This window comes from Aquarana catesbeiana, linkage group LG13 (assembly GCF_042186555.1).
Source record: "Aquarana catesbeiana isolate 2022-GZ linkage group LG13, ASM4218655v1, whole genome shotgun sequence".
Classification (NCBI taxonomy): domain Eukaryota; kingdom Metazoa; phylum Chordata; class Amphibia; order Anura; family Ranidae; genus Aquarana; species Aquarana catesbeiana.
The window spans coordinates 191,961,921-191,984,508 of record NC_133336.1 but is presented as its reverse complement, the minus strand read 5'-3'; the positions used below and the strand labels follow the sequence as shown (position 1 = coordinate 191,984,508).

At 41.3% G+C, this 22,588-nt stretch overlaps 1 protein-coding gene across 1 annotated transcript in view; it reads left to right on the top strand.

The window, feature by feature from the left end:
* The first annotated feature begins 1,555 nt into the window (after window positions 1-1,555).
* Window positions 1,556-22,588, top strand: part of LOC141116636 (Fc receptor-like protein 5) — a 70,549-nt gene continuing 49,516 nt past the window's right edge. Inside the window, exons 1-5 of the mRNA XM_073609028.1 lie at window positions 1,556-1,595; window positions 4,667-4,918; window positions 7,785-8,060; window positions 9,057-9,148; window positions 9,293-9,539. Coding sequence (XP_073465129.1) covers window positions 1,556-1,595; window positions 4,667-4,918; window positions 7,785-8,060; window positions 9,057-9,148; window positions 9,293-9,539 — 907 coding nt within the window. The remainder of the gene's footprint in view (window positions 1,596-4,666; window positions 4,919-7,784; window positions 8,061-9,056; window positions 9,149-9,292; window positions 9,540-22,588) is intronic.

Here is a 22,588-nt window from a genome sequence, read left to right as displayed (position 1 = left end):
CTGTTCTGTGCAATAGTTGTGCACAGAGCAGCCCCATCTGCTTTATCTCGGGTCTCCTATCCGCGCTCCTGGCTCCTCCCCCTTGACCAGTGCCCCCAAATATCAAGCTGATTGCTATGGGGCGTTGTGGAAAATTTTATGTTAATGTATTGTCATAAGAGTCTTCCAGTGTCTGTTCTCTCGCAGCCCGCTCTAAAGAGCTGACTGGGGCAGACTGAAGCTGGTTGAGACCTGTTAGGTAGTGGAAAACTTCCTGGTGTTTGAACAGAGGTGTTTGCGGAGAGAAGATATGTCCGCCAGCAAAGGGCCCCTGTGCAATGCACAGAACGATCATCTGGTGGGGGTGTGTTCACTCTGCAAAGACATTATCGGTTTAGCGGTTGTTTGCTCTTGTCACTCCAGTATGCCTGATCAACATAATTGGGGTGCAATGAGGTACACCTGCAGATAATCTCCCATCAGCAGAAACGGTAGTCATTGGTTGTTGTATTTTCCTGTGTTGAAAGTCATGTCTTTATTTGGTCATGTCCTTATGTGTTCATTTCCTGTGAGGTCACAAGCTTTGTAAGAGGTGTTTGGCTGTTGGAAGCACAACCCTCGAGTTTTGGGACTTCCTGTTATGTTAATAAAGGGACTCACTCACAGCTGAGGGCGGGCTTGCTGGCAGAGTGATGCTGAGCTGAGAACGTAAGGATGTGTTGATGACTGATTACTTGGAATGCGTGTGTTTTAGGTAAGATGCATTTATTTCATTAGACGAAATTGGTCTTATATCATAAGATGGAAATGGGTGCTTATTAGCACTAGAGATATGGCTGTGTGCATAGCTTACAGCCAAATTTCCATAACAGGGGGCACTGGTGTGTGCTTTTTCCCAAGCCTAGCTCTATTTGTTCATAAGACATATAGAGCTCAGACACGTACCCAGGTCTCTTTTCATTGGCTCTCGCTCTGTAATTGACAGCAGTGGAATCCAAGGACTCCTGCTGCTGTGTCTCAGCCAACAAGGAGAGAGACCCAGGACAGCTGAGGCTCCCATACACATCACTGGATTACTGGATAAGGGAGGGCCTGTGGGGGAGCAACACACAGAAGGTTGTTTTGACCTTTCTGCATGGAATAGATGAAGGTAAAAAACCTTCAGCCTTTAGAACCACTTTAATGACCGAGTCTCTTTAAGGAAAAAATGTAGCACGAGGGGAAACTAATAGAACCAAGGGTTACCAGTGCAGAAAATTTGACAAGTCATAGGCTAAAAAGAGAATTTATCCTCTGAAAATGAAATCTTTTTTTCAGTTGTGACTAATAATTCTCATGTACAATGTTCTATCTTTTAGAATCTTCGGTGAGACCTGTGGTGACCTTCAACCCAAACTGGGACAAGATCTTCACAACTGAGTCTCTAACAATGACCTGCAATGTGAGGTCACCTATTCCAGCAGATATGAGCTACACCTGGTAAAAGAATAATAATCTGATACACACGGGACAAAGTTTTGTAATTATAAATGCGGGAACATATAACAGTGGGAATTACAAGTGTAAAAGCACCAAAATGGAAATAAGTGACCCTGTCAGACTGGATGTCATTTATGGTAAGTAATTACAGGGTTTTACCCGCCATAAGATTACATATAGATACATAAAATATTAATAACGGTCCCTCCATTTAGTGGTTTACTTAGGCAGGCCACAGATTATTCAATTTTCTTTCCTGCAACCACAAAAGATCGCTCAGTTTCTCCGTTGACACAATAGTCATTGTTGATGGTGGAATCCCTCCCATGGCGCTATTGTGTTATGCCGGCAGGGAACCTTCCTGGCAAAACATGATGATTACTGGCTGCTAGCGGTTACAGCCGCCAGCAATAATCACATCCGAAAAATCTGACAGGCCGGTTGTACTGCAGTAGATCAATGTGGTGCACTGGAGTTGGCATGTTTGGAGTTGTGATCTGCGCATGAAGTTTTTCACAGGATACATGCTTATTTGTCTTTTTCCTTGTAATAGGAATAAAAGTGACACAATTTTGTATTTTTTTTTAAAACAGTGTAAAAATAAAAAATAAAAGGTAAAAGAAAAAAGAAAAAATACTTTTTTTTTTTAAACGCGCCCCGTCCCACCGAGCTTGCGTGCCCAATCAAACGCATACGTGAGTAGCGCCCGCATATGAAAACAGTATTCAAACCACACATGTGAGGTATCGCCACGATCAGTAGAGCGAGAGCAATAATTATAGCACTAGACCTCTTCTGTAACTCAAAACATGCAACCTGTAGAATTTTTTAAATGTCGCCTATGGAGGTTTTTAAGGGTAAAAGTTTGTCGCCATTCCACGAGCGAGTGCAATTTTGAAGCGTGACATGTTGGGTATCAATTTTACTCGGCGTAACATCATCTTTCACAATATAAAAAAAAAAAATGGGCTAACTTTACTGTTGTCTTATTTTTTAATTTAAAAAAGTGTATTTTTTCCAAAAAAAGTGTGTTTGTAAGACCACTGCACAAAGACAATGTGAGAGAAAGTATTGCTTTTTATTAGTATTAGTATTTTATTCTCTAGGGTGTTAGAAAAAAAATGTATAAAGCTTGGGGGTTCTAAGTAACTTTCTAACAAAAAAACCCTGTTTTTAACTTGTAAACAACACATCTAAAAAAGAGGCTTGGTCCTTAAGTGGTTAATTTGCTAATGTCACGCAACTGGGTGGGCCCACTCTTTTTTTAAGCCAATTAGAGCCTCAGGCTCTAATCATGTGCTTCAAAAAAAAAAAAAAAACCTTTGTAAAACATGTGTCCGGCGCCTTGCATGTTAATTTTCGAAAAAATAGTAATAAATTACACTTACAAAGTTGCAACTTGATCGGAGTACATAACCAGGAAACCAAACCTCCACTGGATGTTTGGTCACCATGAAGTTGCAACAACTACCTCTTCTGGAAATCCAGAAAAGGAAGAGATAGAATGTACATGGAAAATCGCAGCAAATGACACTGAGCACACCAGGGACTAAAACTGTTAAAACTCCTCAAAAATGGTGGATATTGCTAAGGGCAGGGCTTTTTTTCTCAGAGAATAGGTACAGGTACTCCCCCTCTTCCAAATCACCTCTTCTTTCTGCCCCCTACCCACCTCTGAGCACCGTCCCTTGGTTCCACCCCCTACCCACCTCCCAATACCACACTTTTTAGAGAAAACAAAAGCAAGTGTATTTTGTGGTGCTAAGTTATTTGTATGGAATTTGTTAACGATAATATAAAAAGCAGTAAATTAGGTCCCCTGTAGCAAACAACAATAGATCCCTCTGGCAACAATAGACTCCCTGCAACAAAATACCCCCTAACAACAGATCCAGCTAAGGACCAATAAACCACCACCAGCAACAATAGGTCTTCCAGCAGCCAGCATTAATAGACCCTCCAGCAGCCAGCAACAATAGACCCCTCCCTAAACAGTAGTTCCCTCCTAGCAACATGAGATCTCCCGAGCAACAATAGACCCCTCCCTCAACAATACATCCCCCCAAGCAACAATAGGTCTTCCAGCAGCCAGCATCAATGGACCCTCTAGCACATCCCAGCACCCCTTGTCATTAGATACATTCAGCGCTGGAGGTGTCGGAACTGCATTTCCCCGCGTTCCCTGCCTAAGGGACTGAGTTTTCAGCCTGAACTGGTGTTGAAACATTTCCTATTTTGGGGCCCTGCCCCTTTATCAAAGAAGAAGAAGAAGAAGTACATATGGTGCTTACATTGGGGTCCAGGAACTGGTCACCAAAAATGGAGATCAAGGAGGGGGAGGGGGAAGGAGAATGAAGCTTTGCAAAATTAAGGCTGGACCAGGCAATGCTTTTGGAAGATAACAGTGGCGCTGCCAATTTAGCTCACAATCTCCTGCCATTGTCATCTCCTGGCAGCACTGATCAGTGAGGACCTGACATCCAACGGAGGTTTTTGCATAGTTACATGCTCTGATTACGTTTACTACTTTGTAAGTACAATTTATATTTATTTTTTTCTGTTCCAATTCTACCCCAGTTACATACTGTATGTCTTCTGATGTATATGTGGAGCTTCCATTGAGTTGCCCTACATCCAAAGATTCTACCCTTGGTCTTGCAATGCCTTTGCAGAGCATTATGCCATGTCATGGGCAAGGCTGGTACAACGTGATGTCCTGCCTGGTACACACAATGAGATTATCAGGCGAATGATCGTCTGTTTTTTTGGGGGGTTTTTTGCATGCTGGTCTCATATCGAAAATAAAGAGGTTACTAAAGTTACAAAAATTCTCGTATGACAGAATAACAATTTGAAAGTGATGTAATGTATAGTATTGTATTTTCAGAAGAAAACTGTTCAGATTAAACGAAAATCATATGATCTGGTATCAATAAAAATGTCCGTGCTTGTCCCATCCGATAATTTCGCATGACCTGTCCTGATCGGCTCTCAAAAGCTATGTACTAATGATCAGACTATCGTATGATCACTTCGAAAGTGGTATTTTTCGTACGATTTTCTGATTGTGTGTACGGGCCTTAAGGGTGTAGGACAAGAATCCCCTGGGAGGTGGTGATTTATATAACGGTGTGGGAGGTGCATGAAGGGGTAGAATATTCTTTAGTTATCTTTGCTCTAATAGGTTGTCTGTGGTTCTGTTTTTCAGACTATGTGATCCTCCTGCAAGCTCCTCTCTATGTTCATGAAGATGACAATGTAACTCTGAAATGTCACCATTATCCCAGAAGTTCTGGAGGACAGACTAAATTTTACAAGGACAATACTGTCATAAGAGATTGGGGATCAGATCCTGAGTTACATATTTATAACATAAACCTAGCAGGATCCAAAGGATATAAATGTACAAAAAAGGTCTCGTATTCTGAGTACAGTGGAGAAGCTTCTATACCTATGAAAGGTAAGTCCTGCAACATGATTTGGGTGGAGTGGTGCAGATTTGACCTCCTCAAGTGTTAATTATTCCTAGAGATCTCCTCTACTCTTCTAGCTTTGAATTTGGTTAGCTCCTTACTTTTTCATATACTCCTGAGGAGAAGTCAGGAAAATGAAGGTGACACAGAAATGTTTATAATATAGAAATGAAAATAGACATTGCAGCATCTAGAGACAGACTAAAGTTTTTGATCAAACCTCTTGTTGTGTGCTCACACCATCTGTATCATTTATTACTATAATTTAGTATTGTAGTATACAGGGTGGGAGGACTGCCGAGGACAGGGGAGCACTGAGGACCTGGGGAGGTATAGGGGGGCAAGCACAACTAAGTGGTCCATTTATATTACTGACAGATTTTTGTGGGATAAAGAAAATGTACCATACAAAGTGTGCCATGGTGAATCAGGTGGCTTTGTGACTCTCGCCATTCAGTCACTTGACATCTCAAAACAGCAAAGGAAGTCAAAGGTGGAAGACTTTCCTTTCTTACAATATTATCACAGGTATGAACAGGGATCATATAGCAATTTAATGCCCAGAAACTGTCACTGACTGCAGGTTCCCAATCTGATCGATGTTTGAGGCGGGGTTCACACTATTGCGAATTGGATGATGTTTTTTAATAATCCTAAAAGGAAACACAGCTGTATCTTTGATCCTCTGTAGTTCTCATCAAGTGCACTGGAAACTGCTCTTCTGAAGTTGCTCAGAGCAAAAAGGAAACATTCATCTTTCAAAATTGCTTAAATAGATGCGTTTTTATTAAACATCAAAAGTGAATAGACCTCCATTCCCTTTTAGAAGTCACGTGACCAGTGACGCAACACGTCGGGCGGAGCCATTGACATCACTTCAGGTGTCTCAGTAAACCCAGAAGAAGTGGGTTTACTCTTGGTATATGAGTATCTTAGGCATTTCACAACATGACTGCTATTTGAGTGGGCATTTTTATGTTTAATAAACACACATCTATTTAGGTAATTTTGCACGATGAATGTTTCCTTTTCGCTCTGAGCAACTTCAGAGGAGCAGTTTCCAGCGCACTTGATGAGAACTACATGAGGATCAAAGATACAGTGGTGTTTCCTTTCAGGATTATTAAAGACCACTAAACCAGAGGCGTGATTTGACCCAATGGGTCCTCTCCTAAGATGAGCAGGCAACTCGCCTAGAGTTGGCGGTGGTGGTTTATATCACTAAAATTTTATTGGTGTGTGGCACATCCTGGAGCAAGGTTATCCAAGGAAGGATCCCAGATTTTTTATTATTTTGTGGGACGTTATCACTTGAACTGTTTATCACCAGTTTGCGTTGTTTATTACACTATTGTGTGTTATTTATTATTCACGCTTTATAGTAATTTTTTCCAGCTGCTGTAGTATCAGGGATTCATGCACAGGTTGAATTAGCTCACCATTCTCTTGAGTGTTTTATCTGCTTACAAACAATTTTGTGAATTTTGCTCAAAATTGGCAAACTTTAAGTCTATGGGGGTGGATTTTGTAGTTGAAAGTACACAAATCCCTTAAATTACAGACTTGGGAGATGCCTCAAAGCTGTATGTGGATTAACAGAACAGCAGAATTTTCAGGAACAGCCTCAAAAACAGCATACTCTGGTATACTTGGCTTTGAAATTGAATATTTTTCTGGTCAATGAACTTGGCTTACATACCACAACAGCACTCCAATTTATTTCAGTTTTAAAAAAAAGGATTTTTTTCAGGTTTATTAGTGGCACTTGCTTTTAATTATGCGGTACTAAATCTGTATTGACTGGGAAGTAGAAGCAGCAACAAATCTAAAAGCAATAAGAAGGTGTCTTCTTCATAATTACAGCGAAAGCAGGTATAGCTTGGTGAAAATTGGCCATTGCCACAATAGTCTGAAAGTTTCATTTCCTTTTAATTGCAACACCAAACTGCATCATACTAAATGGAAAACCTTCTTTGGATATGTGAACAGTAGAGTAGCAACTGAATATCACAGATTTACTATGGTGACTATGGCGGCATTTGCATAATTGCTTGTAGTCCAACTTAAACAGCCCATAGATTATGCAATTTTTTTCCCCCCACAGTCAGTGTTGATGGGGGAATCCCTCCCACACGCTATTGTGTTCTGCTGGCAGGGAGCCTTCCTGGCCGGTCAGAACACAATGATTACTGCTAGCAGCTATAGACACCAGCAGTAATTGCATGTAATAAATCCAACAGGCTGGTTGTTGTTTCCCCCTTGAAGCCATCTGACGTAATACATGAACTCTCTTTGTCTTGAAGGTTTGCTGGGGAGAGTTCTGGTTCTCTGAATATAGCTAAGTGTCTTGAGTTCTGGAGACATCTAAGTGGCATTATGTCCACTTGTCTTAAGGGAAAGGTGGCAGCTATAGGTGAAACTCTTATTATGTTCACAGAACCGGTAAACCTTACACCATTAATCTACCTTACTGGACCAAAGACCCCATGGGGGGTGGGGCTCCCGGTGGAAGTATGTTTAATTGGCTTTAAGATCTAATTTTATTGCCCCTCAACAAATAATTAATCTGTAGATTGCAGGAAATAATTGCTGTTCTTACCAAGAACATATTAGCACTCCAGGCCTGTTGTTAGGAACTGCACAATGTTGTTGATAGACACCATGGCTATGAGCAAAAATGTGTTCACCACCTTTAAAGCAACATCACATTTTAAAAATGCAGAGGAAATTAAACTAAATAAGTACAGACTATCGTGATCTATTACAGATGAACCTTGTAAAACCTACAGTAGTGATCCCTTTGTGTGCTGCTAAAATAATGGAGGTTTACTGTTTGATATTTGTAATTTACAGAACTCTTCACAACTCCAGAAATAAAGGTGACCCCATTTCCAGTAATGGAAGGAGATAATGTAACTGTGACATGTCACACGAATGTGTCTACATACAGACCAGAGACAGAACTGCAGTTTTCTTTCCACAAAGCTGAACAGAATGTTCAGAGATTTGGATCCTCTGACCAATATGGATTCCAGTCTGCTAAACTGGAGAATTCTGGGGAATATTACTGTGAAGTGTCTGGCAGAATGATAGTGAAGAGGAGTAAAGAGCTTAACATTGAAATAATTGGTAAGTATAAATCAAGAATATATATATATATATATATATATATATATATATATATATATATATGTAGCGCACTACTCCCTTGGGAGCTGCTGGTAGTTCATTCTTTTCTGTAGTGTGACTCTGTTACCCTCTTCCCTTCATAGATTGACACAGCAGACAGTCCAGAACATTTAAACATTGCGGTACTGCATTACAGAGTCACTCTGAATAACTCTTACAGATTTGGCATTAAGTGAAGCAAATCCTGTGAATACATAGTCCAGATCATGTAGAGCCACTGTAAAAAATTCTTAACCTGCACTTGCTTCCAGTTGTACTGTGCAGCTTTCCTTCCTCCTGTTTATTGCTACTTCCTGACCGTACAGCACTTCCAAGTATTCCCAAAGAACGTTACTCTGAATAAAGTTCTTTGGGCTGACTGATTGGATTTCTCCGAGGTATTAAAGTGGAGTTCCACCCTTCAGCATCCCTCACTAATCTGTGCACTGTAAACGAATTGGATATTTTTAAAAAAATTTTCTCAGCACCTACTGTATATCTGCTGTATTCATTTTTTACTTCCTCCTCCCTGGCCGTGGCCCATCGCATCATTTCCTGTTTGCAATTCCTTCTGGGAAGGGGCGACAACTTCCTCTGACACTGCCGTTGCTATGGAAACCTGACCTGAAACCTATTACACTGATTGTGCTGCACTGAGCATGTGCAAGATCTGCAAGGATGAGATCCAGGAAGAAATACAGTCTGGCTTCAGATGCTCAGACTTAAGATGGCCACGGCCTGCTGTAAGTTTATAAAATAAAAAACTACTGCTATAAACTAACAAAACAGACCTTAGTTTACAGACTAACTTTACTAGAATACATTAAGCTTGTGTATTATAGGGGTATTTTTATTTAAAAAGTATAATTTTGGCCGGAACACCACTTTAATTCTTTAAGGCCCAACTCTCTTTGCACAGACTTCTGTATTGACCCGCACACCAACCCTTCTTTTTAGGCATTGATTCTCTAAGGCCGAAGATCTGTACCTCCTCCTCCAAGACCCGCACTTTAACACCTTTAAGTCTCTTAGAAGCACTGTTTCCTTGGGTTTCCACTCACTTGTACTCCTGAGCAACCGTCCATACTTGCCACAGAGGGTCCTCTCCCAGTCTTTGTTTCTGGTAGTAGTAGCAACTTCCTCCTGATGTCTCCTCCATTTCTCCTCTCCGCATGGCACGTTCCTCTCCCCAGAGGGGAGAGCACCCGAGCTGCACCAATCAAATGATCCTAACATGTAATACAATTATAATGAGAAATGACACTGAACTGCAGTTTGCTTTCTACAAGAATGGACAGAAAATTCAGGAATTTGGTTCTTCGCATCAGTATGTAATCCCATCAGCTCAGCTGGAGGATTCTGGAAATTATTATTGTGAAGTAAGAACTTCAAGGAACAGTGTGAAAAAAAGGAGTGAGGAATTTACTGTGGGCCAACAAGGTAATTATAACATATTTTCAAAGGAAGGCCTCAATAAAAGTTGACTATAAACATGCTATGCTTATATATCTGATTAACCAAGTTTGTTGAGGGACAAATGAGATATGAGCCATTCTTTGAAGCAGTACAGCAATCTGCATTTCTGGCAAAGCTCATCATCTAATGGGATACATTGGTGAATATAGGATATCTGGATGTAATAATATCCCCCAAACCCAAGTCTCCTCCATGGAAATAAGGATAGAAAAGGTTGAGCACCCCCCCACACTCCCCACACACCCCCAAAAAAGTGGGGCTTTAAATTGGCAAAACACTGACTGAATTTCTTAAAAGATTATTTACTATACAAAAAAAATAAACTAAAAAATCATTACATGATGATTACTAAAACATACACTGACATATAACATAGTTACACATAACATAATATCTTGCAAATAGAATGTGAAGAGATATATACATACACAGAAGTTTCTCTCCAATATCCGTTAATACTTTCCGGTAACCAACATCTGGGATAAGCTTAACGGTACCCAATGCGTTTCAGGTTCAAAGTCCTTTCATCAGGGGTAATTATATAGGAGGGTTTATATTCAAGAGATGGTGAATGGCACTGTAATCAAACACATAAAGTATTGAAGCAAGAGTAGAATTGGCGTTGTCAATGGGTGGCGTGTGTGGAGCTTTTGGTTTAACCTACAGACTTGGAATATTGTAGCCCAATGGGGGAAAATCATAAACCTGGTCCCTCCGATGGAAGGATATACAGCTAGAAGCTTAAAGTCTCAAATGGGGGTCTTGCAGTATAAATAAATTAGGGATTCTGGTCAGAGTCCTGCATCAGTGGTAAAACTGCATTGAAATGGTCACTATCGTTCATTCAAGCTGTATTTGGGGGGTCCATGGGGCACGACATCCACGCTGACAAGGTCTGGAAATTATTTATCTGTAAATAAGGATAGGTCTTAAAGTGGTGTTCTGGCCGAAATTATACTTTTTAAATAAAAATACCCCTATAATACACAAGCTTAATGTATTCTAGTAAAGTTAGTTTGTAAACTAAGGTCTGTTTTGTCAGTTTATAGCAGTAGTTTGTTATTTTATAAACTTACAGCAGGCTGTGGCCATCTTAAGTCTCATCCTTGCAGATCTCACACATGCTCAGTGCAGCACAAGCAGTGTAATAGGTTTCAGGTCAGGTTTCCAAAGCAACGGCAGTGTCAGAGGAAGTTGCCGCCCCTTCCCAGAAGGCATTGCAAACAGGAAATGATGCGATGGGCCGCGGCCAGGGAGGAGGAAGTGAAAAATGAATACAGCAGCTATACAGTAAGCGCTGAGAAAAAAAATAAAAAAATATCCAATTCGTTTACAGTGCACAGTTTAGTGAGGGATGCTGAAGAGTTGTAAAAGTGGGTGGAACTCCACTTTAATACCCTAACAGATAAACTATAATGTGATAAGACAGGGGAGGAGACAGAGTCTTGCTGGAAAGAATGGATTTTGCTCTAGGATACGTAGGTTCTTGGGAATTTTTATTTCAGTTTGTAAACTTGTTTTAGTAAACTTACCTTTTAAAGTGGCTGTCGCCGCTTGTTCAGGGCCTGTGCCGTGACCGGCGGCTCCTGCGCGCATGCCAATCACAGCGCTGGAGCCCGCGAAGTAACTCCGGTGAAAGATGTCAGTCGTGTACTTGGTGTGCCGGTGCCGATTCAGGGCATCGTTCTAAGTTAAGTATTTCATAATGAACTAGCTCATTATGCCTTTGTCTTGCAGGGTTTTTTTTGTTTTTTTGGAGGTTTACAACCTCTTTAAATATTTGTATGGTTAGTACCTTTGTAAAGCACATGAATAGAAATAGATTTGTAATACTAGGACATTAGCACAGCCATAGCAGCACATGTAGCTGTTATGGGGATTAAGTCAGATGTGTCTCCTTTTGCTGCTGTTTTCTCTAGGTGATGTCTATTTTGTTTATTTGTGTTTTGTTTTTTTTGGGGGGGGGGGGGCAGCAGTTGTATTCATGGCTTTCTGGGTCAACAGAATTTAACCACTTAAGGACTGCCGCATGCCGATATACGTCCTAACTTTGAAGAGGAATATCGTTATTATGGCAGCAGCTAGCTGCCATAACCCCGGTATCCTCTTCTTCGTCCACTTTCCGATAAGAGTGGTCTCTGTGGCAGATTTTAATTGCGCCCTGTTCCCTGTCCCGCCAAGCGCGCAGAAGCGAACGCATACTTGAGTAGCGCCCGCATATGAAAACGGTGTTCAAACCACGCATGTGAGGTATCACCACGATCGGCAGAGCAAGAGCAATAAATCTAGCCCTAGACCTCCTCTGTTACTCAAAACATGCAACCTGAAGAATTATTTAAACATCACCTATGGAGATTTTGAAGGGTAATCGTTTGACACCATTCCACGAGCGGGCGCAATTTTGAAGCGTGACATTGTGGGTATCAATTTACTCGGCATAACATTATCTTTCACAATATAAAAAAAAACTGGGCTAACTTTACTGTTGTCTTATTTTTTATTTCAAAAAAGTGTATTTTTTCCCAAAAAAGTGCGCTTGTAAGACCACTGCGCAAATACAGTGTGACAGAAAGTATTGCAACAACCGCCATTTTATTCTCTAGGGTGTCAGAAAAAAAAATGTATACTGTTTGGGGGTTCTAACTAATTTTCTAGCAAAAAAAACTGTTTTTATCTTGTAAACAACAAATCTCAAAAAGAGGCTCATCCTTAAGTGGTTAAGATGGCAGCATGAAGGGTGAGTACAAATGAACATGATACCATTGGTGATACAGAAGGGAAGACCTTCCACTGTCAGTGAAACACTTGATCCAGTCTAGTAAATAGCTCCTTGAGACCAGTTAGGAGAACTCATAGTAGATACATTTTGGCACCCATTTTCCACATGTCTTCATCCTGAATGGCTGAGTGGTGAACAGAAATCAAAGGTTGAGAAAAGGAACCCACTGGAGGACTCCAGCTAGTGGAAGAGCTCCATCAAATTGCTATGGGGGCTACTGATTTATCATAATAACCCAATTGCGATGCAAACATGACAACATATATCCCCCCTTACTTACATAGTTGATAAGGTTGGAAAAAGACACAGATCCATCCAGCCCATTTTACAGTATGTGTGTCTGGCAGTTCTTCAACTTGGGTTTCCCATGGAATGGAGCATGACTTATTTCCCACAGAACATAGAAATGCAATTATTTTAGTAACTATAAACTGCTAAATACCTTTTCTCATCAGCAGTATGTAGAAGTCTTGTGAATTCTATAAGTGTCCGGTCAAGCACTGGTTAAAGCTTGTAGGAGGTTTTCATTCACCTCCGACTGCATGATCCCTGACCCTCTGTCTGGACAGTGCTGATTGACCCTGTGCTGATCACATGCATCCTCCCAAAAAAAAAAAACTCTAGCAATACACTCCAAATTGAGCATGTGCAGAGTGCCCCCAAGGTTCTGTACTATCAGGAGTAGGGATGAGCCGAACACCCCCCTGTTCGGTTCGCACCAGAACATGCGAACAGGAAAAAAGTTTGTTCGAACACCGTTAAAGTCTATGGGACACGAACATGAATAATTAAAAGTGCTAATTTTAAAGGCTTATATGCAAGTTATTGTCATAAAAAGTGTTTGGGGACCTGGGTCCTGCCCCAGGGGACATGGATTAATGCAAAAAAAGTTTTAAAAAGGGCCGTTTTTCAGGAGCAGTGATTTTAATAATGCTTAAAGTCAAACAATAAAAGTGTAATATCCCTTTAAATTTCGTAGCTGGGGGGTGTCTATAGTATGCCTGTAAAGGGGCGCATGTTTCCCGTGTTTAGAACAGTCTGACAGCAAAATGACATTTCGAAGGAAAAAACCCATTTAAAACTACTCGTGGCTATTGCATTGCCGACAATACACATAGAAGTTCATTGATAAAAACGGCATGGGAATTCCCCACAGGGGAACCAAAATTTTTAAAAAAAATGACGTGGGAGTCCCCCTAAATTCCATACCAGGCCCTTCAGGTCTGGTATGGATATTAAGGGGAACCAAAATTTAAAAAAAAAATTACGTGGGGTTCCCCCTAAATTCCATACCAGACCCTTCAGGTCTGGTATGGATTTTAAGGGGAACCCCGCGCCAAAAAAAAAAAACAGCGTGGGGTCCCCCCAAAAATCCATACCAGACCCTTATCCGAGCACGCAACCTGGCAGGCCGCAGGAAAAGAGGGGGGGACGAGAGTACGGCCCCCCCCTCCTGAACCGTATCAGGCCACATGCCCTCAACATTGGGAGGGTGCTTTGGGGTAGCCCCCCAAAACACCTTGTCCCCATGTTGATGAGGACAAGGGCCTCATCCCCACAACCCTGGCCGGTGGTTGTGGGGGTCTTTAACAAGGGGACCCCCAGATCCCCGGCCCCCCCTGTGTGAAATGGTAAGGGGGTACTTACCCCTACCATTTCACTAAAAAACTGTCAAAAATGTTAAAAATGACAAGAGACAGTTTTTGACAATTCCTTTATTTAAATGCTTCTTCTTTCTTCTATCTTCCTTCATCTTCTTCTTCTGGTTCTTCTGGCTCTTCTGGTTCTTTCTTCGGGGTTCTCGTCCAGCATCTCCTCTGCGGCGTCTTCTATCTTCTTCTCCTCGGGCCGCTCCGCACCCATGGCATGGGGGGAGGCTCCCGCTCTTCTCTTCATCTTCTTCATCTTCTTTTTTTCTTCTCTTCTTCTCTTCTTCTCTTCTTCATTTTCTTCTCTGGGCCGCTCCGCACCCATGCTGGCATGGAGGGAGGCTCCCGCTGTGTGACGGCGTCTCCTCGTCTGACGGTTCTTAAATAACAGGGGCGGGGCCACCCGGAGAAGAAAATGAAGAAGAGAAGAAGAGAAGAAGGAAGAAGAGAAGAAGATGAAGAAGACGATGAAGTGAAGAGTGGGAGCCTCCCCCCATGCCATGGGTGCGGAGCGGCCCGAGGAGAAGAAGATAGAAGACGCCGCGGAGGAGATGCTGGACGAGAACGCCGGAGGAAGAACCAGAAGAACCAGAAGATGAAGGAAGATAGAAGAAAGAAGAAGCATTTAAATAAAGGAATTGTCAAAAACTGTCTCTTGTCATTTTTAACATTTTTGACAGTTTTTTAGTGAAATGGTAGGGGTAAGTACCCCCTTACCATTTCACACAGGGGGGGGCCGGGATCTGGGGGTCCCCTTGTTAAAGGGGGCTTCCAGATTCCAATAAGCCCCCCGCCCGCAGACCCCCACAACCACCGGCCAGGGTTGTGGGGATGAGGCCCTTGTCCTCATCAACACAGGGACAAAGTGTTTTGGGGGGCTACCCCAAAGCACCCTCCCAATGTTGAGGGCATGTGGCCTGGTACGGTTCAGGAGGGGGGGCGCACTCTCATCCCCCCTCTTTTCCTGCGGCCTGCCAGGTTGCGTGCTCGGATAAGGGTCTGGTATGGATTTTTGGGGGGACCCCACAACGTTTTTTTTTTTTTTTGGCGCGAGGTTCCCCTTAAAATCCATACCAGACCTGAAGGGTCTGGTATGGAATTTAGGGGGAACCCCATGTCATTTTTTTTTTAAATTTTGGCCGGGGTTCCCCTTAATATCCATACCAGACCTGAAGGGCCTGGTATGGAATTTAGGGGGACTCCCACGTCATTTTTTTTTTAAATTTTGGTTCGGGATTCCCCTGTGGGGAATTCCCATGCCGTTTTTATCAATGAACGTCTATGTGTATTGTCGGCAATGCAATAGCCGCGAGTAGTTTTAAATGGGTTTTTTCCTTCGAAATATCATTTTGCTGTCAGACTGTTCTAAACACGGGAAACATGTGCCCCTTTACAGGCATACTATAGACACCCCCCCCCCAGCTACGAAATTTAAAGGGATATTACACTTTTATTGTTTGACTTTAAGCATTATTAAAATCACTGCTCCTGAAAAAACGGCCATTTTTAAAACTTTTTTTTGCATTGATCCATGTCCCCTGGGGCAGGACCCGGGTCCCCAAACACTTTTTATGACAATAACTTGCATATAAGCCTTTAAAATTAGCACTTTTGATTTCTCCCATAGACTTTTAAAGGGTGTTCCGCGGCATTCGAATTTGCCGCGAACACCCCAAATTGTTCGCTGTTCGGCGAACTTGCGAACAGCCAATGTTCGAGTCGAACATGAGTTCGACTCGAACTCGAAGCTCATCCCTAATCAGGAGATGTATTGGGGACAGTAAAAGAAGGGGCGAATCAGAGAAGACAGGGTCAAACAGCCATTTTACACAATGCTGAGGATTAACCCCTTAGGTTCCACAGTCAGTATAACAGGCATGCTTTACTGCATATAAAGGCTGATTTTACTGTTGTGGGTTTAGTAGCTCTATGTGGTGTTATGGAACAGTAGCATCAGTGACATCATATTCTGGCAGCACATAGGCTTGACTTAAGCAGAATCCCAATCTGGTTCATTTCATCTTAAACAGGGGCTTTTTAGATTTAGTTTTGGATGCAACATCCCATTTTTTTTTTTATCAAGCAGTGATATCCCTTCATTGACTGGTAGAAGTAGCAGCCACAACAGATCTAAAAGCTGTAAGAAAGTTTACCCTTAAAAAAATAAAGATAAAACCCTCAACGTCATACAAATTGGCTTGTGGCATAACAGTAAAATGGTATTGTTTGTGAGATTTTTTTTTTTTTTTTTGCAACACCAGACTTAATTTTCCTAAAAGATTCATAAAATGTCAAAAGTAAAAATAAAATGTCACGAAACACACTTTAAAACCACAACCCCACAGATTCCCATACCCCCACAATATTCTAAATTTGGACTTCTAGCATGTATTTGATAGAAGTTGTATAGCATCAGGACAGTATGTTAGCAACAAATACAAGAGACATGGGGTTGATTTACTGAAAGCATATTGACTGTGCTCTTTGCAAGTGCAGTTGCATTCATTTTGCCCTAGATGTGGTAAAGCTCTGCTGATTTCCATCATCCAATCATGTGCAAGAAAATTGCTTTTTTTTTTTTTTCCTTGGACCTGATTGGGTATTCTTTACAAAGTGAAGCTTTACCACATTGACATTTACTAGGAAAAAGAGTGCAATTGCAGTTGCAAAGTACATCGGATATTTTCCTTTAGTACACCAATCTCTTGGCAGGTTTCTTTTTTATGTTTTCTTTTTATTTGTAAACACTATTTATACTTTTAGTTGTTTAAAGGTTGCCTATTTGGGAGATTTCCCCCTCAATTCCTGTCACACAAAAACAACACGTTCACACAAATTGCAAGTTATTACTTGGTATTTTTTGGTTGCAAATTTTTGGAGAGCTCAAAATGTTTTTCTTTTTCTAATGCCGCGTACACACGGTCGGACTTTTCGTCTACAAAAGTCCAACGGACGCTGACGGACTAAAGCTGGCTGGTAATCCGATCGTGTGTGGGCTTCTCCGGACTTTCAACTGACTTTTTTAGCCTCAAATCCGACGGACTTTAGATTTGAAACATGCTTCAAATCTTTACGTCGTAACTACGACGGACCCCGAAGTCCGCTCGTCTGTATGCTAGTCCGACGGACAAAAAAACGACGCATGCTCATAAGCAAAAACTAAACGGAAGCACTCGGTCTAGTAAAACTAGTGTTCGTATTGTAGGTAGCACATTCATCACATTCATCACGCTGCCAAATCTGTGATCGTTGAATGCAGCGCATTTTATTTCTTCTTTACGAATGCTCTAAAGAACGAAGGTGTTTTGCTGTTCATAATCAGAGTTCTCCTGAACTGATTTCTGGATTCTTTTTCTCTTTGATCTCATGAATGATATAGTATGCATTTTCAAAACAATGTTTCCATACTAATAATACTTTTTCCCCTTTTTTTTTTAGGTTTGTAAAGTTACCACAAAGAACCCATTATTCTAGTTTTTTTTTATAGTGATTCTTTTTTAGTTTTTAGATAAAGTTAACCCAAAGCACCGTTTTTGGTTATGTAAATTTTTTTATTTTCAAGACTTACCACTTGAACATTATTAACATTAGTAATGTATTTTTGGTGTGTTTTTTTCAAACTCAATGAGATTGTTGTCCCTTGTTAATTTAACATTGTGTGTAAAATCAATGATTTAAAAGAAAACACATAAAGTCTTTTGCTAAACTCAAAAAAGATCCATTTATTCATGGACAAAATAAAATAAAGAGGAAGTCAACGCTGGCAAAAGTCGGTGTACAAGAAAATTGGGATCTTGCGGAGTCCATATAAGAGGGAGCACAATCTGGTTCAAGAATCCCAGAGATCAACAGCACCAGCAGATGATCTAGATGTCCCCAGACTGTGGTCCTACAACAGCCTGCGTCTTCTGTCAGACCAGACTGAACCCAGGTCATCACTTTCTTCTCTTCCCTGCAGCCTTTCCTCCACGCTGCCCTGCAGCCTTCCCTGTAGCCTTCTTTGGAGGCTGTGGCTGTGGTGTTTCAGTTGTGGCAGGAGGAGGAGGAGGAGGAGGAGGAGGAGGAGGAGGAGGGGGGCTGCCTCATGTAGTTGGGTGTTTTGTGTTAGCGTGCCCTGCAGCCCCTTATGGATTGTTTCCCCAAATAGGCGCTCACAAATGAGGCGCTGCTCCCAATCCATCTGAAGAAGCCTGCTGGCTAAGTAGCAGCCATAGGATTCTTCCGCTTCGGGGGGGCTCCTTAAAAAACGGGTGGCCTCTTGCATGAGGCGCAGGGATGCGTCCTGTGTGACCATCCCCTTCCTGGCCCTTTTTTTGGGAAGGTGGAGGGGAGGCACTTGGGATTCGGTCAGGCTCCTACTGGGCCCAGCCACCTCACTTGGCCCAGCCACCTCACTTGGCCCAGCCACCTCACTGGGAGCAGCCACCTCACTGGGAGCAGCCACCTCCTGCCTGACACTGGGCCCAGCCTCCTCCAGGATGATGGTGAATCCGGCCTCCTCCAGGCTGTCCATGGGCCCGGTCTCCTCCTGCCTGCCACTTTCCCCACATTCCTCCTGGATGGACTCATCCTGTGTATAAAAAAAGGACAATAGTTTTAGTATATTTTTTTGGGTTCATCAATGACACACAGTTTGCTTCTCATGAATAGCAAATTCAATGTGAATACATCTCTTTAATAAAAGAGTCTAATCAGACACCCTAATTATTTCAAGCAGGTGCCAAACATATTTAGCCACTACTGTCAATTGATATGTATACACAATTTTGAGTGCAAAATTATTTTAGACAATTATAACATCCAGTTAACATCATTAATATTAGTACAGTAAATATTTGTTAAAATAATTTACCTGACTCCAGATGGTCATATCTGGTTCATCCAGGATGGAAGACCCAGCTTGCTCCTCATCAGCCTTTGCTGGGGTGGAGGGAAGGGTGGAGGGAAGGGTGGAGGGAAGGGTTGAAAGTGATGGCCTGGCTTCATTCTGGTCATCAAGAAAACGGAGTTGATTGTAGTACCACAGCCTGGGTACATAAACATCATCTGCTGATGCTCCTGATCTCCTTGATTCCTGGATCTTCTTATGCTCCCTCTTATACATGTTCCTCAAGACCCCAATTTTCTTGAGCAATGTCTCCATTGTTGCTTCCGGGATGGTCGCCTGGACAAAGGACAGAAGTCTCTCCAGCGTTGACTTCCTCACATGCTTTGCATAATACTGAGGGTGTTTCACCTCCCACAAATTCCTCATCTCTCGATATTTAGAAATAAAAGCTGTAAGGAACTCTGGATCCTTAAATAGGGGATTCATTATATCTGGAAAAGATGAAGTCACAAGACAAAAAACACTTTTATTATAGGTTTCTGCTAACCCCTCATCATCTTCTCCCTATGTAGGCCTCATCAATCTATCAAGCCATATAGGCCGCTTGCTACAAAGTCATGACCATAAAACCCAAAAAAAAATATATCTAAAATTACCTTCGTTTTGTAACGTCCTGGTCCACTATCACCTACGCACAGAACGTACGTACGACACGTACGCAAGGGCCCTCTTTACATACTACGCATGTGTGAAACTCCGCCTGCGTCGCCCGCCCCTGACGTTCGAAATTAACTCATGTTCTCCGCCCCCTAATTCGACGCACAGAACGTACGTACGACACGTGCGCAAGGGCCCTCTTTACACACTACGCATGTGTGAAACTCCGCCTGCGTCGCCCGCCCCTGACGTTCGAAATTAACTCATGTTCTCCGCCCCCTAATTCGACGCACAGAATGTACGTACGACACGTGCGCAAGGGCCCTCTTTACATACTACGCATGTGTGAAACTCCGCCTGCGTCGCCCGCCCCTGACGTTCGATTTTAACTCATGTTCTCCGCCCATTTTTTGTTACGGCGCGTAGTGGAGTAAATAATGGCGGAGACACCTGACATGTTGACGACCTCAGGTAGTGGAGACAGCCCGGAGGCTGGAACGTCAACAAAATCTGTGAGGCCTAGATTTAAGGCCTCTAATATGAGTTTTAAAGAGATGGTGGAGATGGTGGCCATTCTTCACAAAGACGACTATGATGGGAAGTATGGGCCGTACGCACGGCCAAATTTGCGCAAGGCCAAAATAATGGCGAAGGTCGTGGACACTTTGCAGGCATCTTTTGGGGTCCAGCGCTCCAAGGATCAACTTCGAAAAAGATGGTCTGACCTGAAACTCAGGGAGCCGGATCAATACAGACGTATCCGGAAAGTTCTTAAAAAAAGTAAGTACTTGTCGTGTTTTTCTCTTGTGTTTATTACCTTGTATACTGCTCCATGTGCTTTTCCTTCCTATACGATTTTTTTGTTCATCGTTTTAAACGATCTTTTAATAAACTTTGTTACATATCTATAGATAGATCTATCTATCTATATATCTATATATATATATATCTATATATATATCTATTATATAGATATATAGATATAGATAGATAAAGATATATATATATATATATATATCTATATATATAGATATATATATATATATCTATATATATATAGATATATAGAGATATATATAGAGAGAGATATATAGAGAGAGAGAGAGAGAGAGAGAGAGAAATATATAGAGAGAGAGAAATATAGAGATAGGTAGATAGATAGATAGATAGATAGATATAGAAATGTAAAACATTCTTTTTGAATATTTTAAGTTATCTTTTTTTTTGGCTTTACATTTAGTTAGATATTTATAGATTTTGTTCCAGATATAGAGAGAGAGAGAGAGAGAGAGAGATCAAAAGATTATTAACTATATTTTGAGATATTGATATCTAGATATCTATCTATACGATATGTCTTTATAATTTTAAATATTGAGGTAAAATAGGAACTCTACACAAACCACTTCACTACAAATGTTGGAAAATTACTATGTACTAAAATATCTGTGTGCTAAGTAGATTAATAATTTTTTGTTTCACATAGGGGAAAAATCACTCAGCCAACAAGAAGACAGTCCACCCCAAGCCAAACATGATTGGGAAATCAGCCCAAGTCCCACTGAGGATGTGGAGGAAGGAGAGGTGGGCGACATGGGCACCCCACCAGGTGAGTGTCTGACACACCAGCTTACGGTAATCTATGCATGGCTGCCTTTTGTTTAATGTAATTTGTCTACTCTATTTTAGGGGATCTGGTTGTGCTTGATTCAAGCAACAGCGCCACCCCCGAGGATGTGGAGGAATTATGCTACATGGGCACCCCACCAGGTCAGTGTCTGAGACAACAGCTTTATTATGGTAAGGTAAACTATGTATGTGTGCATATTTCTAAAGACATTTTTTGGTTTCATTCCACTTTAGGTTCAACAAGAAGTGACTATTTCACCTCAGAAAGTGCCCAAAGGCTAATTGGTCAAATAATGGCCTGGAATAAGGACATCGATGAAATGCGTAATCGGCTGGATCGTATGCAGCAGGAAATGAAGGACATGATTGATGTTTTGGGTCGAATCTAAATGCCCTTTTTGAAACCCCAAAACATCAATCATGTCCTTCATTTCCTGTTTTGCTGACCCCATTCTGGGCCTTCTCTTTATTTTTTTGGCTGAACAGAAATGGCTGTTTAACCTAATTGAAAAAAGGAGGGCTGTTTCTCGTAAATACCTAAAAAATCCACAAAAAAAAAAAACTTGATTTTCTCAAAAACCACAAAAAAAAAAAAAAACTTGATTTTAAAAAAACCAAAAAAATAAAAAAACTTGATTTTCAAAAAAACAAAAAAAAAAAACTAAACTTGATTTTAAAAAAACAAAAAACAAAAAAAAAGCCTGTTTGCGAAAATCAAAAAGCCAAAAATATTTTTTTGTGGATTAGGTAGAAATATTTAAATATAATTATATTTTTCTACATTATTAAGATATCATTATATTTTTGTCTATGAAAATTTTATACTAAATGCAGAACTGAATGCATAACAACCATTAATAAAAACATCTCCTTATAGGAATTAAATAAATGTGTGGTTTGTTATTTCAAGGCTCAGTATCAGTTTGGTTATAATTGTAAAAAAGTTGTTTACAGTGGCAATGGAGCTTATTTAGACATTTAAAATTAAAATACAGTTGGCACTACAACTGCTCGACCATAACCTAGGAGACAGCCCAAAAGAAAGGCAAGCAATAAATATAATGCAAGATTTCATCAATATTTTTTTTATTGTAAAAAATTAAATATCCTGGCCCATTGCAATGGCCCCCCTACCCATAAAATAATTAACATATTGCTGTCTAACTTGACGGGCACTTTGGGGGGCCAAGCCAGTACGGACAGTATCCAGGCCCGTAAGGTTGGCATCTATTTGTCTGGCCTCAGGCCCAACTGTGCCTATATAATTCTGAGAATGTTTGTTTAAAAAGTTGTGCAGAATGCAGCACGATAAAATGATAAAATTAAGTTTGTATTCCGCCAAATTAATGGCTGTTTGAAACAGGCGGAACCGGCTGGCTAGAATTCCAAACGCATTCTCAACCACTCTTCTAGCTCTGGCCAGCCGGAAATTAAAAACCCTCCTCTCCGGGGTGAGGGTTCTTTGGGGGAA